Source organism: Anopheles marshallii, chromosome 3 (genome assembly GCF_943734725.1).
Source record: "Anopheles marshallii chromosome 3, idAnoMarsDA_429_01, whole genome shotgun sequence".
NCBI lineage: Eukaryota > Metazoa > Arthropoda > Insecta > Diptera > Culicidae > Anopheles > Anopheles marshallii.
This window is the reverse complement of record NC_071327.1, coordinates 82,219,299-82,246,479: the sequence shown is the minus strand read 5'-3', so window position 1 is coordinate 82,246,479 and position 27,181 is coordinate 82,219,299. Positions and strand designations below refer to the sequence as shown.

At 46.8% G+C, this 27,181-nt stretch overlaps 2 protein-coding genes across 2 annotated transcripts; one reads left to right on the top strand and one right to left on the bottom strand.

Moving 5' to 3' along the window:
• Positions 1-1,454: 1,454 nt before the first annotated feature.
• Positions 1,455-22,442, bottom strand: LOC128711774 (lachesin). Its single transcript, XM_053806661.1, has 2 exons — positions 21,860-22,442; positions 1,455-2,020 (listed from the first exon to the last, which is right to left on the bottom strand). The coding sequence occupies exons 1-2, from the start codon at positions 22,440-22,442 to the stop codon at positions 1,455-1,457; spliced, it is 1,149 nt and encodes a 382-aa protein (XP_053662636.1).
• A 1,585-nt stretch (positions 22,443-24,027) lies between these two features.
• Positions 24,028-27,068, top strand: LOC128713937 (H(+)/Cl(-) exchange transporter 7). Its single transcript, XM_053808809.1, has 6 exons — positions 24,028-24,117; positions 24,189-24,284; positions 24,784-26,109; positions 26,174-26,557; positions 26,626-26,784; positions 26,853-27,068. Exons 1-6 carry the CDS (start codon positions 24,028-24,030, stop codon positions 27,066-27,068), a joined length of 2,271 nt encoding a protein of 756 aa, XP_053664784.1.
• The last annotated feature ends 113 nt before the right edge of the window (positions 27,069-27,181 follow it).

Genomic DNA, 27,181 nt, shown 5'->3' with positions numbered 1-27,181 from the left:
TTCCTTCGTTTATCGTTTGCCTTCCACGCATTACATTAATTGCATTGCATTTTTTCACGCTGGCCCGTTCTCCTTTCGTTCCTTCTACCCATTCTGGATGGGATGTACCACACGTGCTTCTGCCCGCTTACCGCGAAGATATTCTTCGAAGATACTACAAAAGGAAAACACAAAATCATACTAAAACTGCTGCTACGAAATACTTCATTAGAACACGCGGAACAAGCGGAACTAAATCGATTGCTTAAGCGTTTGTCTTTTAGCGCTTTGCGCACTCTTTTACGCGCAATGTTTCAGGGGCCTGTCCCTCCCGCTACACGATGCTTCTGTTTGCTGCTTACTTACGAAAACCACGCTAGAAAATTGTATGGTATAGCACGATCGTTTTTTTAGCTAATAAAGGAAGAAGCAGCTCACACTGTATTTGTTTGCTGTGTTTGCAGTAGAAAAAATGGTTCTGATGGAAAATTCAAGATATACACGAGATTAAAAGCTATATTCCTCTATCTTTCTCTTCCTTGTTTGCCTCTTTTCGAATTGTTCATTCACTTCCGTCGTTAATAGCTCAGATTATCCCGATGTCGAATTAAAAAAAAACTTCACCGCCCTCTTACCACTAAACTCGATACAAACTCATTCGTTTGATGCCTTTTCATTTATCGCATAAAGTATCCCGGGAAAAGCTGATCAATTCCCTTCCTGCCTACAAGAGCTATCATATTCACAGATACCTTCTGGAGGGAATCAATTATGATGTGTGTTATATTACTGTATATATATATTTTGTTTTTCCGCTGCGAATTAGTATATGCTCGAAAGCACAAATGCTTTTCCATCCATCGGCAAATGCAAATGTGCTTTTGCCAATTAAAGCTTCCCATTAAACAAGAACTCGCCAGGGTTTCATCCTGTTTTTCCAAAGAAAATCAGAACACGGAGGAAAAAAGAAGCCTGCTATTCGTTCTTCTGTATATGTTTCGGCAGATATGTGTGTGAAAGTGGTTCCATTTTTGTTTGTCCTTTTCGCTAGTATAAGAAAATGTGTTCCAGAATTACAAAGATTGTTCGAAAGTGATTACATTTAGGCACTATTTTAGGTAGCGGTTGGTGTTATTTGTAAAAATCCTAAAATTCACTTTTCTCCAAGCCCCCGCTATTCTACTGTTCTCACTTTTCTCCCGTGCTTCGGGTTGGTTTGTTGCTGTACTGTGTTGTGTATGTTGTGTACTTATAAATGATCGTTTTGCTCTGCTAAACTCTGCCACGGAGATGACTGGATGTCTGGATTTGGTTCCTACCGATCAGTCTCGAAAGTGATCGTCCTGAGTCCTATCTATCAAATGTTGCAATCGAAGACATATTCCTGATTGTGATGCATGTTCGCTGTGTCTCTGTTTGGTTCGACTTCGGCGTTCCGGAATGTGTGTGTGTGTTTGTGTGTCTGGCCTGGGTCCTTACGCACGCTTCGCGTACTGTGCAATCGCCACCATCGTCAGTACGGTGGCCACCGCCATCAGAACGCTCGAGACGGAAATCACACTTGAACCTCCACCATAGTGTGCCTGCCCGCATGCCGGCGGACACACGGGAATAACGGACTCGGTAAACTCAACGCGACCCTCCGCCTCACCCAGCTTATTCGTCGCCTGACAGATGTACTCGCCGTACTGACGCTTCTCGGCGGTAATAACACGCAGCGTCGAATCGGTAAACTCGTCCGCGGTCGCAAACTGAGACAGCTGGTAGTGCTGATTGCTGGACAACTGCACACTATCCTTCAACCAACGGATGGCCGGCGGTGGGTACGCTTCGATGTGACACTCCAGATCCATATCGTACTGAAGGGCCTGCTCCACGCGCGGTCTCGGCACGGTAACTACCGGTGCAAACTCTACCTCCAGATTGACGTTACGTCGATCGCCCCGACTGACACCATTGTCGGCCACACAGTAGTACGTGCCACGGTCTCCCTTATGTACCGCGTGGATGTTCAGCACGTTGCCCGAATAGGTAGCACCACCTGTGAGGGAGAGAGTGAAACCAAACAAACGATTTATAATTATACAGGCTCAAGTTTCGGGGGACAAATAAAACATTAATAGTTTAATTAATTTACTGCAACAGTTTAATACTGGCACCGGTGGGGACCCCCGCTCTAGTTTATACCGCAAGGTCTAAGGGACTTTAGCTCGCAAAGAAAAATGGCTTCCGGTTGGTGATGGAGGAAGATGTAAGCACCGGCGAACGTATTGTTAGCGCGATCACACACGTCCCAAACAATCTGTAGTGCGTTTATCCCTTCGCGCTTTACTGATCACCCTCCTACTACTGCTGACCAGCGGGTAACCTGCATACAACCTCCATCCACCCCACCGAAGTCAAACGCGCTGTCGAGATGGTTGTCGCGAGCCAGTGAACACGCAACCACACCACATGGGTACAACTCCGATAATTTGCTGCTGTCCACATGTCCACGATACCTTCCGGACGCGCTTATGAATAGAAAATTAGTGTAAAGCAAATGATATCTAACCAGTTGGGTTTGGGACTCGCATTTCATATGGCCCACGGTAACGCGATAGAAACATTCCTAGCTGAGAGGGATGGGTTCTTGCTGCTTCCTTCGCTCGGTACCAATCCAACAGAGAGCGCAAGGTACGTTTCTATTCTACGGGTTCACCGCTAATGCATTAACGGTTCTGCAATTCCGCACCCCAAGACAAAAAAAAAGGTGGGATACAAATTATCATTATTTGTCACTGTCACCTTGACTCTCTTGGTATCGAATATCCCCGCCAGGACCTTCATTTCCTGTGTGCTTTTACTTCTTCTTGTGGATCGTTGTTTACGCGCCAGTGAAGATGGCACCCAAAACTTAACAGGCCGAAACGAATGCTTTTCATTTCTGCCGTTGCCGGGAACAAAACGGGAAAGACATTATGTGGTACAATTAGATTTCGATACCAAAAAACCTCAATAATACGTTCATGCATATGCATAAAATGCTTAACATTATGTTGCAGTTCATGAGTTCACGAGTGTGACCCATGTACAGCCACAATCCAACGTCACGGTACTTGATGCATAAATCCCGCTTTTACCAGTTCAAAAATGCTCTTGTCTCTCCTTCAAACTGATGCAACAAATGGGCAGAGTGTGCGCGTCTGGAGTTATGGTGCCTCGTCTTGAAAATGAAACTATGTTAACCGGACTTTTAATTAGTGGCCTGCATTTCGAGTTGGGCACGTTTTTTCCTCACGATATAAAATATCCATAATTAGTCAGGCACAAGTGTCAAGTGGAGTGACGCACTTGAGCTTCCCGGCTTGTTGGTGAGACATTAAACAGAACTCTCTATCAGCAATATCTTGTTTTGTTTGCCTGTGAAACATAATCATGGAAGAATGATTAGAAGTGTGTCTAGATACGAATAAAAGTGTGGAAATTGTTAGGTAAATGTTTGCCCAGCAATTGATGGCATGTGGGCAATACCTAACCTGGGCACACCAGATGAACCTGAAACGAAAACCCAATGGAAGAAATTAACATTTCTTGCTCGTTATGCAGGGTTTTCAGTTGGGTATTGATTTTTGACGTGCGCCATAAAAAGCGCCTGCCATGATCTAATGAAAACTCCATCGTACGTATGTCCTCCGTTCCGATCTTCGTTTCGCTCGTACATGCATGGTTTTATGTCTTTTTGTCACAACGCCATTCTGGAACAACAGCTGACAAACGCGGCGTTTGTTTGTCCATGCACGCCACTCTCAGGAACAGCCGACCGTTAGGTTCATGCCCAGAGCTCTATGATCAAGTATGCGTACGGAGCAATCGAACAGATAGAAAAAAGCTAAACCCGGAGCTTCAAGAACACTTCACCGGAGACAGTTCCTGCATTTCAATGAGCTGTTCAGGGCACTATATTGCACAAAAGCTGGGACGCGTCGGATTAGGCGCGGAAACAGGACCCAGGAGAAAGGCACGTTCCTGACACCCGAGGTACCATCATATTACGCAAGAGAAATTAATCCTCGTTCGGCGCGTTCTCAAGTGCTGCGTTTGCCTTTGTTCTTGTCACCTTCTCTTGGCTGCGGCGAGTGTTTTCCGAATGTTACAATTAGGTGTTCTGGTTGGGTATTTGAAGTTGTCACCCATAAAACCGAACGACACAACACCCCTGAGGGGTGAAACGTCCGATCTTTGTATGTGTGTTTAAAGAGGAGGTAAATTCTATTATTCCGCTTCATCAAAATCGCTGAATACGACGCCCTTCACACTCGTCTGCCAATGCAGTAGCCAGTCGTTGCACGGGTGCTGTTTTGTTTTACTACTGCACCGTGATTATGATGTGTCCGAAGGGCAGAAAAACGATAAACTTCAATGACCGATCCGACACCGTACACCTTTGATGCGAAGAAGCGCATCGTTTGCCAATAGAATGCGGTACAAATCTACTGTAGTGCCGCACAATACAAATGGTCCTCCAAATGCCCAGCTTATGTCCCCTGTCTGTTTTGATACAGGAACTGCACTTTCCTGGGAAAAGCGAAACTCGGTGAGAATTGCTAGGAAAAGCGAACTACAACTGCCCGGGTGATATAATCCACTTATCTCAAGGACTAACAAACTCCGGGTGTTTCATCTCGTATTAATCACTCATGGTTGGGAAGCGGAAATCGAAATTAAATGCCTAGTAGGCGAGCGTTTCTTTCTCCCAATTCAACTGTCATTTGCATCACCCATTCACTGTGAATCAAACCAATTGGACGCGACCGAAATGATCACAGTTTAACTTTACTTTTTTATGTCTCGTCCCCAAACGTCCCGTAATTAGACAGCCCAGAGAGTTGAGAAGACAAACAAATCTAACCTGCAGTTCAACAATGGATTCCTGAAGGTGGTGAGTATGTTTGGACATCACCGAAGTCCTATCGTTCAGCACACTCAATAAAGAGGATATTAAACCAGAAGGATGGTGTGAAAGTGTAGGAGATAATTGTTGAAACTGAGAACGATTAAATAACCAATAAAACCATAGAAGAAATTAATTCGAATGTTTTGGAAGTCGGCATGGAAGTCTTCTATCTTCAATAACGCAGACATAACCTCATTATTATCTCCGAAAATGCAAGATCACAGCCGGTGGGTCGAGTTTGGAGTTGAGGCGAACCTATCTGCCGTCTACCATAGACACCAATAGCGTAACCGTCGTCCAAATCCGATGCCATTGTGCTTGATATCCGATGCGGAAGTTGTGTGACAGCTGGCAACTCGGTGATGCGTTGCTTTTCCCCATTGTTTTGCCAACATCCGCCAACAGTTCGCGTGAGAGTAATGGACGGTAAGCGGATTGTGCGAACTACCATCGTGCACTAATACGGTTCGTGACGGATGAGCATCAACACCGGTTGCAGTGCGATGAGCATCGTCTAATGCAAAAGGATGCGATCCTTTTTCGGGCCGTCCGGGTCGTGTCGGGCACGCTGTGCCGCTCAGTTGCCAGAAACAAGCTTTGGTTCCATCTCCGGATAGTGTCTAGGATTTAATCCACTTATAACGCTATCATTTTGCCACCTAACCGGCACACACACCGTCGGATAGTTTTTGCTGGTGAGCGGCACACAACTACAGCAGGACGTGTGATTATCATGAAGTAAGTTCACCATGCTCTATCCTTTCTGTTTCATCCTTTGTTCCTTTTTTTAGGGTCCAAAGGAGGTATTCCAACTCGGGTCCAATTCATGTGATTATACACACTCCAATAGCAGCGGCAGAAAAGTCCCGGACACCCGGATCCCGGGGAATTTTTTTTTGCCAACTCTTATTCGGGAAGAGTTCCAGAAGTCCTCCTGTTTTTGCGTCCCTCGGTCGATCCGCTCGGGGTATTACATGTGGGCTGTCATAATATGCGCCAACCATACAGCACCAGCAGAGTTGGCAGTAATGATAGGTTTCGATGGTGAAATTAACGAACTCGATTAGAGAATTGGCAACAATCGAAGTAGCAGCCAGCTGCAAGCGTTTTACTCCATGTTTCGCTTGCGTTCGGAAAATAATAGTTAATTGATGGCCGATGGTGGGTGTGCCATCGCTAACGGAGTGTGTTGCGCTTGTTTTCAATGTTTATACGCTGTAATACTGCCACAGTCGCCCATATGGCCGAACGAAAGCTAGTTAGAGAGGCTCTTTTCGGCACTCAAATCCGACAGCAATCTTGTTAAACCTAAATAGAGCCCAGAACTCAATTTGTCCCTTCACTGTCTGCTGTCAGCTGGTGTGGAGTGCCGCTCGACCGGGGACTGAGGTGGCCAAATGCATTTCTCATTAGCAGCAATTGTGCGTGCAGTCCAAATGCCGCTGCTAGGAAAAAAAAGCGTCAGCTAATTATTTAAAGATTACTTTGTCACCGACTGTTTCCATTCGACGGTGAAGTGCATTTCGGATGCGCATGGATGCACACGCAGTGCTTCACTCGCTGCCAGCAGTCGGAGGAAGTGGAAACCTAGATACGGTATCGCCCGCAAAGCGCCGCTCGATCTAGTGTACGATTTTTAGTTCACCGACAAAGCTCGACCGTGTCGAAGCGGAAAAGGGCTCGCACATAGTACGAATGGAAAGTTTCGCAAGTATAATGAAAAACTGATGGACATTTGCATACAAAAGGAGGTGGGGTTGGTTGCGAACCAGTTTTTAACTGCATTCCGTTCGGTTCAGCTACATCTGTAACAGTGCATATTCATATTCATGCTCAGAGGGTTCGGCTGTTTCTTTCTTCACAAAAAAACTCGCTGCACAGTAAAAATGTCACCTAAAACATACCGGAAGAGGTGAAAGGACACCGGTTCCATTTCCAAAAACCTTTGAAAAATCGACAACCGCTTGCACTTTCCTGATTGATAAGCTAATGGCAACGTGCACGCCGGAAGCCACACCCTTTTCATCCACATCCACCAGCGGCGGAAAGGGCCCTAATCGCAAGGGCGGAGAAAAAGGACACATTACCCCCGGAAAGGTAGTAACACACGTTCAAACCTTTTCGTCCCTTTTAGGCCCTTTCCCTTTCGGCGCAATGGATTGCCCCCGAATTGACTCTCGCTTCCATCTGCAACCCTCACTCATGTCCTTGCACCGGATATTCGACGATCCCTGTCACTTTTTCCTTTTCCGAAAAGGTTCGATACTTGTCCCACACGATGGAACACAACCTCAACCGGCCATGTAAGACTACACACAAGGACAATGATAAACACAGCAGCAGTTTGACACTTTTAACGACTTTTAACCGACCAGCCTGGGTGGAACAGCACATCGGGCAACAAGGATAGGCAATAAAGCATAAACTGCGCTTCGTGTCATTGAAATCTCATTTCAATGCGGTGCGGACTTTTTCGATAGCCTCGTAACTCTTGATTTCAAGCGTGTGTACGCTCATAAATTAACTTTCCTGACAGGCAATCCTGTGTGGCCACTGTTGGCAGTAGTAGGAAGACATCTTCTACCCCCCGGAGATCGCTTTTCCCGGACACTTTCACAGGACTCTGTCCGGATGATGCCATCAGATTTGTTTCTCCTTCCCTTTGGTAGATTCATACTCACCTTTCGATGCGACACAAACACACCAGACACGCTCAGGCGGGAGTTTTTCGCGCCCTCCGCCAATGCTACCAACGGTTTTTGGACGGTTTAGATACAAAAAAAAAGGTAAAAGCCCCAAATACAAAACCACCAGCATATGTTGCGAAAGGTTACGCGAACCCTCGAAGAAAAATGGATGGATAATGTGCAGTGTCAACATTGTCACTTGGAATCGAATGGTGGACCAAAGCCCGGTTCGGTTTTTACAACAACCCGAACTGGGAACTACGCTACGCTTCCACCTTCCGGTTGAATACGGGTCGGGGACGTGTAGAATGGAAAAATTTTGATGAAAATCCGCGTGTGTGTGTTCGTTGTGTGTTTAATGTGGGCACACAAGCAGTTGTAACAATTCGATCAAATTTTCTTTACAATGCCTACTGCGAGAATGGGATGTTAGTTCAGTTCTGGTTTATTTGATATATCCTTTGTAGTATTTTTCAATATGGTTGAATAGTTTTCAAACCTTATCATACGTTATATTGGTTTATTAACTTTATTTTCTCTCAATCCAATATTGAACATTCATCGCAATAGCGCAGCTTATTTATGTTAAATATATTAATATATGGATGCAGTTCACCGGCCATGTGGTATAAAAATAAAAATTATTGTCAATCGTTTGAATATTTACGGTTGACTTCTTCTTTTCCATTTTTATACTGCCAGGGCAATGTGAAGCGAAATCATGCACCGGAAATGAAATCAAGAACGGTTACCTCCAAAATACCGAAGGGATTCGGTGAATGAAGACGAAATGAAAAGTAGAAAAAAGAGACAATACATAACGCGTCTCGTGAATTACGCGCGGCCAACCTAACGAGAGGGTTTTTTTTGTTGTTGTTGGGTAACATAAAAAGCAAGGAACACAAATAAAAGGACACTGGTACGCTGGCGGCGCTGTCAGCGCATGGTATTTGCAGTAACAGTAGCAGGTGCAGTTTTGTCATGTTATAGCGCCCTCGCAACGGCTCCTCCACTACCACGGTTTTGCGGGAAACGGCCAAACATAATGGGGGAAGGTAAACATATTGCCATCCCACCGGTACGTGCCGCATTCGCCAGCTGGCGCCGTTTCTGCGGGTGGGATTATGTTTGCCGGCGCATAGTGTTCTGTGTCCGCCCCATACCTAAATCTCCCCACCAACCGCGTAGAGGGAGCGAAAACCCGGGAGTTGTTGCTGCAAGTGCAATTTTCAAACTGACCCCATCACAACGTTGACCTGCTCCTGCTTCTTCGCCACTCCTTCCCTCGATGGTCGGTGGGTCTTTTGAAGCGGAGCAATGAAATTTTAATTAATTACAATTATCATAGATGGGATGGGGTGAGAGTGTTGGCCGCCGGCGATGGAGTGGCCAATTCTGCACTTTATCATTCTGGCCGGAATTCAATTAAAGAATGACGGCGAGCAAAGAAATGTGAAATGTCCAACGCACATCCCGCAATGATGTACTGTGTAAGACAAAAAATATGTCCCATTACATCCAAACCGGGGTTCTTCCTTTCAGGCTGGTAAATATTGATTTTTCTTTTGCATACTTTCATGCGATGGTTAGGAAGAAGATGACGCCACAATGATTTTCGTCACATACTCTTCACCTGGCAGGGATCCTTTGCCATCGTTATCAATTCTAAGCTACACTTTCCAGGACGAAACAACATTGCACGCTTCGTTCACCGCTAATTAGAAAGTATCTAAATTGTTTTCGGTCCTGCAGGAAATAGGGGTTTTGACACCAACGGTACATTAAAGTCACGGTTTAACCACCGGCTGGCTGTGTTTACTTCGGGAGGGTATGTTCCCCAACAAAAAAAACACCAAACAGGGTGTGTTCAGAGGCTCAACTGAACAGGTTGGCTAAACTTTTGATAGTGAAGCTCCCTCCGATACCTTTAACTTCCCTGTGCTAGAAGGATTCATCCCCAAACGTCAAATTTGTCGATGGAAATTATCATTTGCCCCGGCCGAAGGGCAGAAGAATGTTGCGTGTCTAGCGCTCACTTGAGCATGAAATGTTTTCTTCCACGCGTCAAATTCTCTCCCAAAGCCCATCCGTCATGGCCGTTCCTACCCCGGGGGCTGTTAGTGGATGTTAATTTGAGGTCGGGGATAAAAACTAACCAACAAACCCTAACTGAAGTAACTAACAAACCGCACATGGTTACGCGCGTCTGCGTGTAAATCGTTAAGTAAAAGCGTGTCTAGTCCGGATGTCGCCATTCCTTTCGCCGGCTTACGGACCTCCGGTACGGTAACGCTGATGTGTGCCCGTCAGTCATTTGCCATCAGTAATTCTTTCTCGAGAAATGGACAGGTAGATTGGGCTGGTGTTGTTCTTGGTCCATCGTCCAGCCAAAGGGTTGGTACAGACATTATGGTCTTTCAATCAAGTTTATGTTAGCTTATCCATACGGCACAATGCGTCTGGCCAACAAACCTAACTTTCCACACACTATGTTAATTCGGTCTGGACATTTTTGTGGAAAGTCACTCGAGTCCTTATATTTAAGGACTTTCTGTCACCGTGACCGTGCGGTCGTCATAAAACGACAAAATACACCCAAAAAATGATAATAAACGTGTGGAACTCCCTCCACGCATTGGTACTGAGCGCCAGAAAGAAACGAAAATTTATGCACACACATTCATCCTTCCGCAAGCGTTCCACCAAAAAACATCATAAACTTTTGTACTCGGCAACGGTCACGGTCACCGATTGTTATTACGAGCAGCAGGGGAGCGACGTTGGCAGATCCTTTTTTTTATTTTCCCGCTGTCTGTCAGTGACCATCAAACGATTACACACAACATAAAGCAAGCACATTTAAATGGGTGTATTTGATTGGTTTTATATGTATTTCTGCTTGCCACAGAGAGGGATATTCCTCCGAATGTCCTTTGCAACATTTTGCATGCAGTCAAACACAGCCACACAACGTAAATGCAGGGATTTTGATCGAAATATGTTTTCCTATACAAGCACACACACACATACATTTCGTTGTTTTTGACCCTCAAATTTTGCCCAAGGGCCTTGACGATGTTTATGACAGCAATATTGACGCAGCGCGCACTGACGCCAGGACGACGAATGCGGTTTTGCATCGCTTAATTCACCTGGGTTCCGGGAGCGTGTGAGAGTGTGTGAGTGCAACTGCAGGCAGACCCGTGAAAGTGGGATGAAAAATGGATGTTAATTTATCGGTCGGTGGCCGCATGGTGTCCTTATGGGGTGCATGACGAGTCCTCCAAACTGTAACTTCCAATTAACTATCTATTGTGCGTGGCGGTTTCCGATTCTTGCCATTTCCTGTGACGCTTTCGATCTGTGGCATCTTTTTCGACTAGTTCCGTTTGGATTTTCCTTCTTTTTTTCACCTCTACAACTAATGATCCTCTTCTACATGGAGGTCGAAAACACATTTTTAGACGCCTGGAAAAACTGTGTATTTAAACTTTTTTGTTGTTCGAGGGTCATACACCGGGGGTAGTAACGTCAACAACACAAGAAAGAACGGAAAACCCGAACCGATGCGAGCAAAATAAACATTCCGCAATCGGGGAATAACAGTTCGTACGTAGAGGGCCAACAGCCCGCAACAGCCGACCGAACCTTCATCCGGCAAACGGGAAAGGACGCAATAGATAACGGACATTGAAAAAACACACCACGAGCAAATAAAAATAACGTTCTGCATTTTATTCTCTCCCAAGCGGAGTGGAACAGAATACCGAATGGAATGGGTTGTGGAAAAAGGCAATTCAATGTCGGCAGTTCTTCAAAATAAAAAAATCCTCCCAAAAAATCGATCCTCACAATCGCAACTCGACCCTTAACGAAACGTGTCCCATGGTTAGCGGTGGGTATCGATCCTAACATAATATTTATACAATTCTCAACAAAAAGTGGAACATAAAGGCCCGATCGAACCTTGTCGGGTTTGAAAGATCAGTAGGTGAAGCTTGGATGGAAATCCCAGGAACATCGTTACTCACGGGCGCGTCAAATTCGTGAACGGAAACTCTCTCTTCAGTATCGCATCTGTTCGCCGATGGCATCACGATGTGATCCGTTTCGCAATATGCTTGTTGAAGTTGTCGCCATATTTTCGTCATTAATGGTAAAATTTATTAACCTACTATGCAAAACACAAACACACGCACCAAACGGGCAGGAAGGGCCGAGTGGCTTCCACCGACAAACGATGATAGTGAGTGCGGCATACTACAATCGAAAAAGGGACACCAAGCTTCCAAGGGGTGAAAGGCACCGGAATCGCTTTAGATTGTGATCCCTTTCGGCGTGGCACCCCTTTCCATTTCAATCGGGGCTTATGGCAACGAACAATCAAAGCCGAAAGTCCTCAATTCCAGCTAGAGGATCGCTTAGCCCATATCCAGTAGTTTTAACAAATCATTTCCCAATTTTTCCTCCTCTCGAAAAACCCCGAAGGGCCAGTCCCGGTGTGATCTACACTCTAACTTGTTATTAATTGTTATGAATAGCTAATTTTCCGCTCGGCCGGAAACAGTGCGAGTAACGGATTGGATGCGACACAAACGGTCTCGCGTAACAGCGTGAGTTCGCTCTGTGAGCTCGCGTTCCTCTTTGGACGTTTGATGGCAATAGAATCCCTGCTCTCTTTTACGATCGAATTTCTGTTGTAGATGCACAAGGGGACTGCTGAACTGCTGGAGTGTTGTAAAATCTGGCTCTTGCGTTGGTTGGTTATGTTCGTATGGATTGTACCCCCGGTTTATTATTTTATTTTTTTTGCTTTCTTTATGAGCAATGTCCGAGCACAATCCGAGGCAGTTTATAGACAGTGGGTAGTAAAACTATTTGGATAACCTAATAAAAATTTTATTGTGACCACCGTTACAGAATGGCAGCTACCTTCATACCCTGCCGTCGATGCGTTCAATTCACTTCCGGTACCAACCCGGCCCAATCCGCGTCACCCTGTGAAGGGATTAAAGGCCAAACTGGAGCCTAAGGGAGATGGAACTGCACGAGAAAGAGACGTCGACGAAGGGATTCAAAGCAGAGTAACCCTCTGTTACGATATCTTCCAAGACTTCCCTCAACCAGCAATCCTGGATTCCTGTCCACACTTGGCCCGTCCTCTGCGAAACCACCGCGAAGAGAAGAAGGGGAGGATCCTTGCAGCGGGTACTTGATCGTCAGTATATTAGTTACACGATAATTGCCATTGAATGCACCAGATTGAAAGGGGCTTAACGTTCACACATGCGGACCCGACGATATCGTGACTAAATAGGGATTGCAACCAGATCCCTCCATTCTCGTTGCTCGTATTCCGACTCCACGTCAGCAGTGATCCGGTAGGTTCGGGTTTTCCGTTTTCAGCTGGTTTACACACATTCGCGACTGACTGTTTGAGGTTAGGAAACCCTCGTGACCGTGCTGGACGCAATTATCCTCACATTCAATGTCAATCATACGTAACGGATCACGGCAGGGTATGCACTCGACATGCGAGAGCCCAACCGGGAAGAATGAAAAGGGGACGGGGTTTTGCATGTAAAAAACAAATGGCGACCAATCATATGAAAGAACGAATGGTGACAAATTGTAGACCATTTGCAGGACGTTGCTTGGGTAGTGGATTTGCATAACCAGGTGAGAGATAAAATGGTTGATCTTGGATTTGAGTATTTTATTTCCCATAAATGCATGAGGCTCCTTTGGCAGATTAGAACACTGAAATACGGGTTAAAATGCAATAAATTTCACCACTTCACCAATTCAACATTCAGCAATGTGATAAAATAAATCAGACCAAATTATTCTTGATCCAATGCGCCGTACTCCACTCCACCATTGTGTGAATGATAGCGTAGCACTTTCTATGGAAATTATGCACTCAGTTTGGACAGCTACGTTCCCCCAAACGATTAGCATAAGTGGCACAAAACACAACGGCGTCTCACACGAATTTTTTTCCCCCCGGGCCCGAGTGTTCTTTTGCCTGCAGCAGCAGCAGCATTTTCTCTTTTTGCTGGGCGAAAAATTCACGCAAACGAATATCGCTCGTTGCACTTGCAGTACAGCACCGACGGCTGTAGAAAGTGGTGGAATACATTAGTTGTCAGTTTACAATAAAAAGCTAAACCTTTTCCCCTCCGCGCTCGCACAAACGACATGAAAAATCAAAAAAAGAAAACTCGGCGCCTCGGTTGCTTTGTCTCCCCGTAGCCCAATTTCTTCCAAGCGCTGGTCCTCGGTACGCAACCGGCGGCGGTCGGTTAATCTCGTTTCTCAAAAGGCAAACTATAATCTGCTCCGATTACGAACATCATCAGGTTGGATGTTCTATTTAATTTGAGCGCAAGCAAGGTTGACCCCGGAACCGACGGCATTATGTCGCATTTTCAATTGAAAATTCGTCATCACGAGGAAAAGAGGAGACACTGCGGGTCGATGGTTTGCGCTAATTACTTGCTCGAATTGAGTTCGTGCTCCAGACAAAAGGCGGTGGTGGGCACAGTAACGAACCAGTCGGTCAAAAATTGGACACACGGAAAGGTAAAGAGAACCTTAATTCTAACTCAACTAAGCAACCATCGAAAGTAGTGACACATTTAACAGGCCAAAAGTGTGCGATTGATCCGGTTAAATGATTTCTTCCGGGACGAGCCACGGGATCTCAGCGCAAATTGATTGTTGATCTTGTGCCGCCATTAGGCAGCGATCATCATCATCATCATCGTAGTCCTCAACAGTGCATCATTACCCATCGCCGTATCAGTGGGGAGGGTATTTATTTTCCTCGATCTATTAATGTCACTCCGATTAATGTCATCAACTCCAGCGTTTTTGAGCGTGGACATCATCTGTGGCCATAATGGTTGACTAAATAATGCTTGGCCTCTGCTGCGACCTGTGGGCACAAACGATTCAGCTTCACCGTGCAGGGGACAGAGTTTGCTGATGTGTCATTTGGCGTGTATCTCCGATAGCATCTTGCCATTCATTGGACCTTTTCATTGGGTGGGGGTAGCAGTAGAAACCAGTACGCATCTTTTACTTTGCGGCAACAGAAACACACCACACAATGCGACCGAACCTAACGTCCAAACCGGCGCGTTGCGTTGCTCGGGTAGAATCTCTTCCAGATAGTGTTGATCGCCGTCGCTATTTGTGCTGCCAACAACAGAGCGAACGGAACGCCGCGAAGAAGGGCACTTAATTGGTGCAATTATGTTGAGAAAGCCAGCGAGCTACAACAGCTCACAATCTGTCCGTGTCGGGGCGATTCGTGAGCTCGTTCTGTCGTTCCCATATCGTTCGTTTGCTTTTGTCTCTGCCCTCGCACGGAGGAAAAAAAAAGGGTGGCCTGACGGTTTGCCTGGAATGACTCAAACGCTGTCGTTACGCATCGCAAGGCTAGAATGGCATCATTTCTGAAACTTGGTCCCATTCTTGCCATTCGAATCGATCAATGATCACCATCATCGTAGCGTCTGTTTGTTTTACAATCGCTCGACTCTATTTCGGTTACAACCTGCAGTAACTAGCCACTCTGGTGCTATTTACAACACCACTTACACGATGACGCTCATGACACTTAGTACGACACGTCGCTCGTTAGGCGACGTTCTAGTGTCGCTAGGGTGTTTCCGGGCGTGACAGGACGCATCATGCGCACATTATAGGCAATAAAGTTAAATTTAAAAGATTTCTTCCCCAATTCCAGGGCACGGAGAACAGAACCGGTACAAGACCCCTTGGACAAACTCTGGAACCGGTGATAAATTTGAACTTCAACGTGTATTCCGAAATTGGGATCAAAGTTGATTGACGAATCGATCCGACTTTGGAGCTGGTTCACGCGGTGGACACGGTTTGTAGCTTGTTGCCGTTGAATTTATGGGCCCATCTCGCGCAATAATTGGCACCAGTTTACCAGAAGATCTCGGTAACAAACGAGCGCAGCTCAAATGCCTACGGTGGAAGGTGAAAAACAAGGCTTGGCGTCGCACGGCTAGAATTCGCCTAGGCACACTGAACACAATAAGCCCTTCGTCCGTGCATCCCATCACATCGCATACACGTCGGTTGCGCCATACATCGTGCATCGTCGTCTCGCTCGTTCTCGCTCTTCCCAAGTGTTCTCTCTCCAAAACAATGAGAAAAACGGGGGTTTTCACCATCCAACAACATCCAACAACGGCAGCATGAGCAGACCACGCTATCGAAGGTGTTGGTGGCGAAGTGGGAGCTAGAAATCGAAGCCGTACCCGGTAACGACGACCCATCGGTTAGAAGTCATCGACCTGACACGGTGTGTCAGCCCAGAGAATGATGCAGCCAACACGATAGGAGGTTGTTGTCGTACTCCCGGTTAGGGGGTGAGGGAGGGGGGCTGGAACTGGAAGACAATCTCGCCACGTTCAACGGTGATTTGATTGCATCCGATCCACAACCGTTCCGCCCGGCAGTCGACGTAATCTATTGAACCGCAGACAACGGCGGCTTGGAATGGTTGAGATAAACTGAATATCGAAGCAGCAGAAACAGGGAGACAAATACCGTTGCCCGCAACCGTGGCACCGCAAAAACCGGGAGGCTAATCGATTGAATTATAATCCACACTTCGATCCGAGCGATTGTGGAGCTGGTGAAACAATTTCCCTGTTTTTGCTATGCTTGCCAGGGACAAAGAACGGTTGATGGTTGATCGCGATCATCATCCTCATGGTATGAAGGGCCATGGGTAGTGTGGATGAGCCCTTCTTTTGCTCCAACTTATCACTATCCGTTGTAGGATTTCTTCGTCGATCTACTAATTTGCATCTTATGCAGCATAATAATTGCAGAAAGCCGATGAGGATGAGATGCTGCGATCGAGAACTATTCCACCGTTAGCTGCGAGAGTTCTTAGAAGTTGCAGCACGTTGCGTCACGCAAAGGTGAAGACTTTGAACACCCCCAACGGAAACCTTGCGGCACATTTGAATTCTTTGTTTGCTTCACGGGGTATTTAATGTTTGATATTCGTTGTAAGGGCGTTGTAACTATTTTTGGATAGTTACTCCAACAACTCAAACTGACATCCCGCACACTCGGCAACTCTGAAGGAACGACACTGCGCGCGCCGGTTTATTGAACCTACCCGCTAACTGTGTGCGTCTTTTGTAACAGGGTAGGACAATTCCGGAAGACAAAGAGCCAGAAAACCGGTCAACTAATCAAGGTAAAAGGCAACGAGACAACCATTTTTCTCGTAATCATCATTTAATGAGCCGCTCCTCCCGAAAACTCGATGACCTCCATTACAGACGGAGTTCCGTCCCGTTTCCGACCCCGGGGAGAAGGTTTATCCCGAAGCGAAGGGTGGGCTTTCAAATTAACGTCTATTTATCTAACGCCCTCTCTTAGGTTGGGATGTTCCAAGGAAAGGTTCTTCCTTTCCTCAGTGACGAAGTTTTGAATATTCTCCAACGTGTGTGTTTACAATGGAGAAGCGAGTGGAGACAGAACTGGAAAAGTTGGAGGCGGATGAAATCATTAATCACCGAAAGGGGGAAACAAACGCAAAAAAATGGAAGTATTCATGTGCCTCCCACGCCGTGTTCTTAGGTGAAAGACTGTACATGCTGACGTTGGTTCAGCGGTGGTAAAACCAACCTGGAGAAGCTTTCATGCAAAGCTGCATCAATTTCTGCCGGTCGATCAGAATTTATGAACGCACCATGACGGCAAAATAAGTCTCGGAGATCGTTCGGAGACCTTTTGTCCATAGATGGAAATGGGCCCGTTTTACGCCGAAAGTAGCTCAGTCGGCGCGAAATGGCGCGAACTCTGTTGCGCGTTTGGTACAGTGTTGCTGTACGGTGGTACTTCCCCCGTGGGGCTCAACTGCGCTGTACTCCAGAACTCCATTATCAGATTCGAATGCATAGGGGTGTGCGCGTGCGCGCGCGTTTTTCCTTAAACCTGAATGAAGCAAACCGGTTCTGCATTGTGTTGCAACTTCTGCTGGTGAGGGTCAAGCGCAGGAAGTGTTGCGAGTAGGCACTAACACGAAGACGGGGCTCGGTAGACGGGATCACCAACACGAGCGCGCGTCGTGTGCTGCTTTGGCGGAACCTGTGGAGCACGCAACGGGGATGAAATTGAGAAAAATCCCCCATCCCCCTCCGCTGGGGAGCAGAGGTAGAAGTGACTTGATTTGTTACAACACCGCAGGTAGGACGAGGACAACGGGACTAGTCCAGGGAAGCATAGCAACCAGTTCCACCCCTCGGGGTGTGTACTCCACTGTTTGGTGGCGGAGAAATAAAAGGTGAAAGTTAGAATATTTATATACGCACTATAAAAAAAACCCCGTCACAACCTCCAGCGGAACACTCCAGCAGCTCCTGCCCTGCTGCAGCCCCTTGGAAGGGCCTCTTAAGGCTCATTCCCATTCGCATACATGCCAGAGGCGGTAGCATATTGATGCAGGCGTGCCATGTTTGACCCTGTACCCTTCGTCGTCGTCGTCTAGGGCGTATTGCTACACATTTGTCTATCGCAGGGTTTGTCGGCAATAAATAATATCGCCTGCACTTCCCCAAACGCCCCCAAAACGAGAACGAGCCGAAGCACCGAGTCTTGGAAGCTGGATTGTGCACCAGTGCAACCATAAGGCGGTGGCTTACATTTACGACGGATTAGTCCGCTTCGGGACTCCGCTCGATTGGAGTGTTTTACTTGGAGTTCTCTGCTGGATCATCAGTCTGCCCTAATGTAGCTGAAACCAAGCTGGAAGGTAGCGTTATGTATCATAACAAACCGTACCCAAAGAACGTTAAATGCCAACGGGAGGGAAGTGTTAATTGTGTCTCCTCTACGCTAACACACACCTGGGGGTGTAAATTGATTAGACCGAACAGAATCGAACATAAATTCCAATCCAATTGAGAATGACACTTGTGGAGACAGAGAAAGAGACAGGCGGGGAAATCTGAGATTCGATTCCAATAACTTGAATATTTCCAGCTCTTTTATATTGTATTATTAATTTACTTTTCAATTTGTTCCTCCAGAATGATAACATAAAGCCTATAATTAAGATAAAGTATCGCAAGAGAAGGAATTGCTAAAAAGCAGGATAAAAAAAAAACCTCTCCCTTTACAATATCGACGAAGGGTTTGCACAAATTTCTCGATTCAATTTTCAGCAAATATGAACAGTTTCCCCCTAGGTGGTTTGCACTTTGCATAATTTGTAGCATAATATTTTTTGCCCAGTTAGCACATACACGTGGCATGAGAACCGTTGCACCGGTCTCGCCATTTTGCGAACCGCTTCCCTTATCTTTCGGCAGTGGCGGAAATTAGAAACACATTTACTTTCGCCTTTGTGCTCCGACAGCACAAAAACCTTCTCCGCAGCCTGTCGCCATTGCACGTTTGCAAGCGTGTCTGCATAATTGCAATGAAAACATCGATCCAGCGGAACGAATTTATTCCAAACTCGAACGAACGGCCGTCGAGAGAGAAATGGAGTTTCCTTTCGTCGGCCTGGCATCTGCAAAGAATGCTAAATGTGCTGCTCCAATGCCGCACTTAGATTTGGTTTCGTGGGGATGAGCTCGAAAGTGGCTGGATTATTGCAGCAGATTTATGTGGGGTTATATTGTTGTAACTGCAAACCCCGGCCCGACTGGGCGCTCCCTACTTGCCACCGGACGAGCTCCCCACTAGCAACCACCCGGGAAGTTACAATGCGTGACATCAACTGGAACGAATTCAATTAGAATTCCTACCGGGACTCGGGACACGGAATGCTCGGACTAGAAATACCGAGCGCGGCCTCCGTCTGGCTCGTGCACCGTCGCTGTGCCGTATCTTGGGCCACATCTTTAACTTCGCCGCCCGCACGCCACAAGATTCGCCAAGAATCCAATAAACGTCTAGGCGGCTCAATTCTGGTGCGGTTTTGTTGGTGCCATCGTTCGTCATGCTTGGCGCGGTGCATTATGAGGGAAGCGTGGTATCATCATCAATCCAATATGATTCAATTCATCATGATGCGATTGCCAACCGACACTGGCCAAGTCTGCGCATCGTGATCAAGTGGTGTACCGAAGGAAGGCGACTGATCAGATGACCTAAACCGTAGACGCAACGATCGTGGGCTGTATGAATGGACAGGAATGTTAGTTACAGCAAATAAAAAAAAAACACCTCATTAGCACGGCGAAAGTGTGCAGTTCTAGGCGACCTTTTCAACATCCGGACATTGGCACGTCCACTACGAGAACAATTTAAAGGACGGCAAAGAACGTGCTGAGCCAGATTGTTTATCAACAAGCGGGATAAAACAACTCGCCCAACAACATGCAACACGAGCAACATAAAAAAGTTTGTAAATAGTGACATTAAGATTGGCCTCCTTCCCTGCTGATGCTCAATTTTCTTTACAACACCACAACACAAACACACTTTCTCGCCCACACGCAATGGGTGTTACCTGATATGGAAAGGGCACTTTAGACTTTGACGGGGTGTGTTGCTATTGTCCAAGGTTCTACGACAAACAACTCTCGCTCAGTGCATTTGGGCTTGTGTTAAGGGACACAGGAAATGCAGGTGTCTTTCCGTTTCATTTATCCAGCAATTAACGTTCTGTTTGAACCAAAAAAAAGTTATTAACTCATCAGGCTTAGACTCACGGCTTCTCCAGCAAAACGAAACTGCTCTTCACTTTGAAACCCGTAAAGAAAGACCGTGGTGGGCCGTTGGATCAATAATTTCGATTGCTCTCTGCAGTGAAGCTATTAGATTCGTTCTTCCCTTATCCGGGAGATCTTCTTTTTACGAGAAGTTTCCTTCCTGCTGCTTCTTGCAGTTCTCAATTTGAGAAGGTTAAGCAAGGCAAACACGCACAGTGTAGAAGTTCCATCAAAACAACTTCCATGCCATGTCTTGTTGTTTTCGCGCAACGGATTCATTACCGAAAAGAGCGAACCGACGCGAGAAACAGGAGAGGCAAACACAATTCGTCAATTGTGTATAATAGCTCCCGGCGGCTCCCAAGTGGAACTTCTGGCTGACGTCTTTGACGAGGGGGAACAACCATGCTACACGACGAAACAACAAAATATGAGTAGAGAAATGAACATACAAACAGCACACGGGGTTGGTCGGTCTGTATTCTCTTGGCCGCGCCATGCATCAGTTGATTTCGGTGAGAACCAGCCGAAATCGATCTAATGTCCCATCGAGCCATTCTTGCGATGCGTTGCAAACCGATGGCACAACATAACCTCGACCGCTGGACAGGGGAAAAAAACGCAAAAACCACCTGTGTGCATCGGGGGAATTTGGAGACTGGTTCAGTTACTACGGACGCAAGATCGGGAAGATAAGTACAACGGGAGTCCAGGGTGCACAAATTGAGCTTCCGCTGCAGTGTGGTCCAAAAGAAGTCGTCACCTTCGCTTTCAGAACAAAGAAGGTCAAAAACAGGCTGCCGGCCAGTCATGGGAGAGTACCCGGGCAGTGTGTAGTGGCTTTTGCTTAACGGGCAACTAAAATGTATTTCTAACAACCTTAGCTACCGTAAGAGTGGTAGCTCGTGGGAATGTTCATACCTTCTGTATGCCCATTTCGCTAATTACCATACATTGAAAATTAATTTACTGATGAACGGTGTTGCCGGTGAGTCATCGCTGTTTGTGAAACACTCGCAGCAACGCACATTATTTTTGACTCTGTTTGGTATCGACCGTACATACCGTATAGGGGGGAATGTTCCGACTGCAAATTGAGACGTACAATATTATTTAACAAAGCGTTTCTAAGTAATATAAGCTGCTGTGTTTTCATAAGACATCTTATCTTGATCAGCTTCGCCGGTGCATGGACTAACAGCTTCTGCGAACTACAGATGATAGCGTCATTTTTAAACAAACCAGTCAGGCATCGCATTATCGTTGCTGATTGCTTACTCATCAATCACAACATTTCAGTGATCGTGAGGTAATTGTGATCGCATTCTAGATAGATGCTTGCGCGCTATTAGTTTGTTAGATGCTGCGATGGTGTAAGTCATCTCGAGCATCTCGCACACAAACACCCGCAATCACTCATGCGACATGCCCTAAAGCGTCGATCACGATCACGTTGCGGAGATCGAGCCGTTGTTTGTGATACGTCATATGATTCACTCTACAGAGGTTTTCCTTTCCCGCGGGTAACTTACCTGTCGGCAGGATAGCGTTATTCTCGCGACGCCAGGTAATCTGCGGCACTGGATATCCAGAAGCGTAGCACTCCATCTGGGCAGGTTGACCTTCGGACACAACCAACGATTGGGTGGAGTTGTCCGAGATGATCGGTGGTCGACGGACGTTCAGTGCGACCTCGGCCGAGATTTTGTTCGTCACCGACAGCACCACCTGACACTGGTAGATACCGGCGTCCGTTTCCTGGATGTCCTTGATCTGAAGCGTGTAGGACGTGGAGGACAGATCGTACCGTAGGGAGAAGCGCGAATCCTTCAGCACAAGCGAACTGCCCGTGGAGAGAAAGACCACGTCCGATCGGTCGTTGCTGGTCTTCACCCAGTGCACCGAGTAGTCGCTAGCGTACAGGACCGAGCAATCCAGCTCGACCGTGCCACCAATGTCCTTGATCTGCTCCTGCGTGATGTAGGAGATGGTTGGTGTGCGCTGACCACGAACGGGACCCACTAGCCCACCGATCACAAACAACAGCACAACGCCCATCCCAAGCATCGACGACAGGTTGTTGGTGAGCATCATGTTGCTTCTTGGCTTTCGCATACTGTGTGAGAGTGTACGCGTTAAGTAATGATGGATGGCCTGCTGTAACACACCCCAAAGCACACGCAGCACGCGAAATGGGGGCAAGATGGACGGACGGATGATCGTACGGGAAAAGCCAAGCACGAACGACCGAGGAAGGAAGGGACCACGAATATTGAACACGTCACCGGGGAGATGTTCTTTCGATGTTTTGGATACACTGTTTTAATCAATTTGCACAATTGCACGCTTGTCACTGGCAGTAATGATTTGGCCTGAAGGCGTTATGAAAGCTCCGACCTAACCGGAACGCTTTGTGTAAAGTTAAACTTAAAACGCGCACCACACCCCAAACCAAAGACGACGAAACGCAGCGAAACGAGCGTGCTTACACAGTAACGGCGAACACAGGTATGTATGCACTCTCTGCTTCTTCTCACACACAGATCCCAGGCGCAGGTCTCTTTCGCTACACGCGTTGAACTCTCTCGCTCTGGTGAACCGTTTGAAATGCGGTGGGCTCAACACTGATCGAAGCCGCGAATCCAGCACAAACACTTCTCTACTGGAGTTTACCGCACACACAACCGCATGGGACAACTGGAACGCGTTGAATGAAACTCCGCGGCTTTGCGCTCGCCAGATCCATTTTTGAATTCTGTACGCACTGCCGCTACATCGTTATGGGCGCAAGCGAGAAGGAATATATTGGGTGACGAGCAGAATGAGAAGGAACGAGCGCGTGTGGTAGATGAGAGCAAATGAGAGAGAAGATGCGAGAAGCGAAGAAGCAAGCGCCGGTCGAAGGGAAGAAGAAGTGTTTGTGTTTGAATGTGTTCGGTTGCTAAGGTGATCGCGGAAGGTGAATATGTGTTTGGTTGCGCTTGCTTCAGGTGCATATCAAGCAATTTCTCATCGGTCAATGTTTTTCAAGCAAATCAGCAACGGAGGTCTACGCAAAATGTTATAGCTCGGGCTCAAACGGATGAAATAGAGCGACATTTTGCAACAAAAAGAACTTTTACAATCTAGACTCCAGAAATGCATTGTCAAGAAGGTTGATTTTTATCATACACAAGTTAAATCACCATCTCAAAAATGAACACAGTGTAACCACTGTCGAACAACGTCTTTCGGGGAATTCGTTTGACGTTTCAAATGTAAACAAACACAATTGTTGCTCAGCGCAATACGTAGAACGGCCGTAGTTCTGCCCAAATGTTTAAGTTTCGTTCTTCTGCATTGCTTATCTTGCATCTTGTTCGCAGAAGAGCTCGATAAAAATTCTCCGCTAAATCGAAGCGCGTTGTGTATTCCGAGAAACGCTAAGCTAGCAGTACGGATGTGAAGCAATCGCCGTCTAATAAGCAATCTAATTGTCAGCGCCTTGTGCACTTCTTTGTTGTGTTGTTGCGAGGCGTCACGACATTCTTCCTCCTGCCGTCTTGTGATAGTATGAGAATGTTTGTGGAAGCTCTAGAACATGTAGGGCAGAATTAGTCATCAGTGTTTCGACATTGACTGGAAAGTTTGCGGCTATATACAGCATCCTACGAAAACCAAAACGTTTTATCGAACTGTAACAACACATTATTAGTTTAACATGCCGACGGAAAGGCGATTAATAGACACCGATAGTGATGATGAAAACATCGAGGCAGCGAGTGTTCGCAATCGGCATCGTTCGCAGAATGTAAGTAAAGCCAAATTTTGATAACTTATGCGGTGTGATGATAATAATCATGCGCGTGCTTTTTTTTGCAGGAACCAACGGACTATAATATTCCCGTCACGACTGAAGCAGATGCCGATCCTGCGTTTAACTTAAATAGCAGATCCAAGGAAACGTCCCAGTATGAGGTAGGGAATATCGTGTCAGAGAATTGCAATTGACTGGCATAAATAGTTGCATTTTGCATACATCGTGCGATATCTGCACTGCAATTAGCCACCGCACACTACCCATAATGTGTGTGAGTTATCAATATTAGTTAGAATTAAATACTCTGGATGTACTGGACCATGTTACACCATCCTCTCTCTCTCTCTCTGCCACCGGGAATCGCGTTAAATGAGAAAAAGGAGTGGTCTTTATTGGGAAACGTTGGAGATAAACCATTCCTTTGCTTGTACGCATCGTCAAACGATAGACATTGACGTGCAACAGTAGTGAGATAACGAGACTAGTGGAAAAGTTGCAATTTAGAACGCAGATCACTGAGCTCGTACCACGGTAGGTGTAGTTAGGGTGGCACAATGAAGCAGCAAACTTGTGACGAGTCGACTGAGGTTGCTTTGGGGTTGGCGGCAGTTAGCATGCCATTTAATCTCATGTTTTCAAATGTTGTTCTTTTTTCAGAGCCTGGACTACGATGTGTGCGAAAATGTTCTGTGGCGTCGAGAACAGACGAAGATCAAGCCTAAGTTCACCGTACGGAAGGATTTCTCCCGTTGGGTAATTTCGCTGCAGATCGGTGTCTGCACTGCGCTCGTAGCGTGCTGCATCAACATCGTGATCGAGGAGGTATCGCGGCTTAAGTACGGCTTTCTGAAGCACCAGGTGGACGAGAATGTGCTGCGGGGTGATCTGAGCATTCCCTATCTGTACTGGTCTCTGTTAAATCTCATACCGGTCGTCATTGGAGCCACGTTGGTCGCATACGTTGAACCAGTGGCTGCTGGCAGCGGCATACCGCAAGTGAAATGCTACCTGAACGGCGTGAAAGTACCACGGATCGTGCGCATCAAGACGCTAGCTGTGAAGGCGGTTGGGGTGGCCACATCCGTGATCGGTGGACTAGCCGGTGGAAAGGAAGGACCGATGATACACAGCGGTGCGGTCATAGCGGCCGGAATTTCACAGGGTAAAAGTACCACCTTTCGTCGCGATTTGAAGATTCTGCAACACTTCCGCGATGATCACGAAAAGCGTGACTTTGTGGTCGGGGGTGCCGCAGCTGGCGTAGCGGCGGCTTTCGGTGCACCGATTGGTGGAATCCTGTTCTCGCTCGAGGAGGCGGCCAGCTTCTGGAACCAGAGTCTTATCTGGCGTACGTTTTTCGCATCGATCATCAGCTCGTTCACGCTGAACCTAATCCTGTCGGCATACCACGGAGTGAGCAGCTTCCATTACCGGGGTTTGTTTAATTTGGGCGAATTTGCACCGCTCCCGTTCGAGTACTTCGAGCTGCCGATCTTCATGCTGATGGGCGTGATGGGAGGTTGCTCGGGTGCCCTGTGGAATGCAGTAAATAGCCGGATAAATATGTTTCGTGCGCACGCACTACAGCAACGGTGGGCTAAAGTGTTGGAAGCTGCCTTTGTTGCCGTGCTAGGTGCGACGTTTGCATGTATAATGATTTACACTATCAATGACTGTCGCCCACTTGGAAACGATCCGACCGAGCATCCGGTACAGCTGTTCTGTCAGGATAATGAGTATAATGCGGCTGCCGCCCTGTGGTTCCAAACGCCCGAGGCAACAGTGAAGGCACTATTCCACGATCCGCCCGGATCACACAAAATCCTTACGCTGGCAGCGTTTGTGCTCATCTACTATCCCCTGTCGTGTGTAACGTACGGACTAAGCGTTTCTTTGGGCATTTTTATTCCGACTTTGCTAATTGGCGCCGCCTGGGGTCGTTTGATGGCGTCCTTTACAGTGCTCGCTTTTCCTGCATCGAGCGTGAGTATGAGCTGGTTTTTGTTGGGATAGAGGTGGAGTTTTGAGAGTTTTTAATCATTTACAGGCGTTTGTTTCTCCTGGAAAATATGCTCTGATTGGGGCAGCCGCCCAACTTGGAGGCGTTGTTCGCATGACGCTGAGTTTGAGCGTTATTCTGCTGGAAACGACGGGAAACATTGGGTTTATTTTGCCCATCATGCTAACGTTGATGACGGCCAAATGGAGCGGAGATTACTTCAACGAGGGCATCTACGATATCCAGATTCGAACATCCCGCGTACCTATGCTACCGTGGCACGTTGAGCCGGAGTATCAGAATCTTTCGGCCCGCCACGTCATGGCTCGACCGGTTGTGTGCGTACGGATGGAGGAGAAGGTTCAATACCTGATGGACATACTGAAAAACACTTCCCACAATGGGTTTCCCGTGATTGAAGATGGTGATGATGTAAGTTTTATTTGCAATATGATACTGGTTTAAAGGCGTCTAATTGAAAATTGGTGCAAAATTTGCAGGGTACGCGCGTTAACGGACGACTCATTGGATTGATTCTGCGTTCCCAGCTGGTGGTGATATTGAAACACAGCTATTACCAGGAAGCGAGCAGCTTCTGGGAATCGACCGTCAGCATTGAAACGTTCCGTGATGCATACCCGCGTTATCCAGCCGTGGAGGTAAAAGTCTTCTCCAGACAAGGTTTGTGAAGATGTGTTTCAATTCTTCCGATCAATCTCTTCTGCAGGAACTGCACGTCAATGAGCATAAGAGGAGCGGAAAGTTCTCCGTAAACATGGAAATGTTCATGAACCCTTCGCCGTACAGCGTAGAGGAGGGCACATCAGTGCCACGAATCTTCCAGTTGTTCCGGGCCCTTGGTCTGCGCCATCTCGTCGTGGTGTCATCGGAAAACCGCGTGCGTGGCATTATTACGCGCAAGGATTTTTTGAAGCATCACTAACTTCTCTCTACATATGTTTTTATATGCCAAATGTGAATGCGATATTGTGTTGTTTTTACTGAGTAAGTGCCCATGGATAGGGCGTAGTTTTACTTTAACGACTAATAGATGTT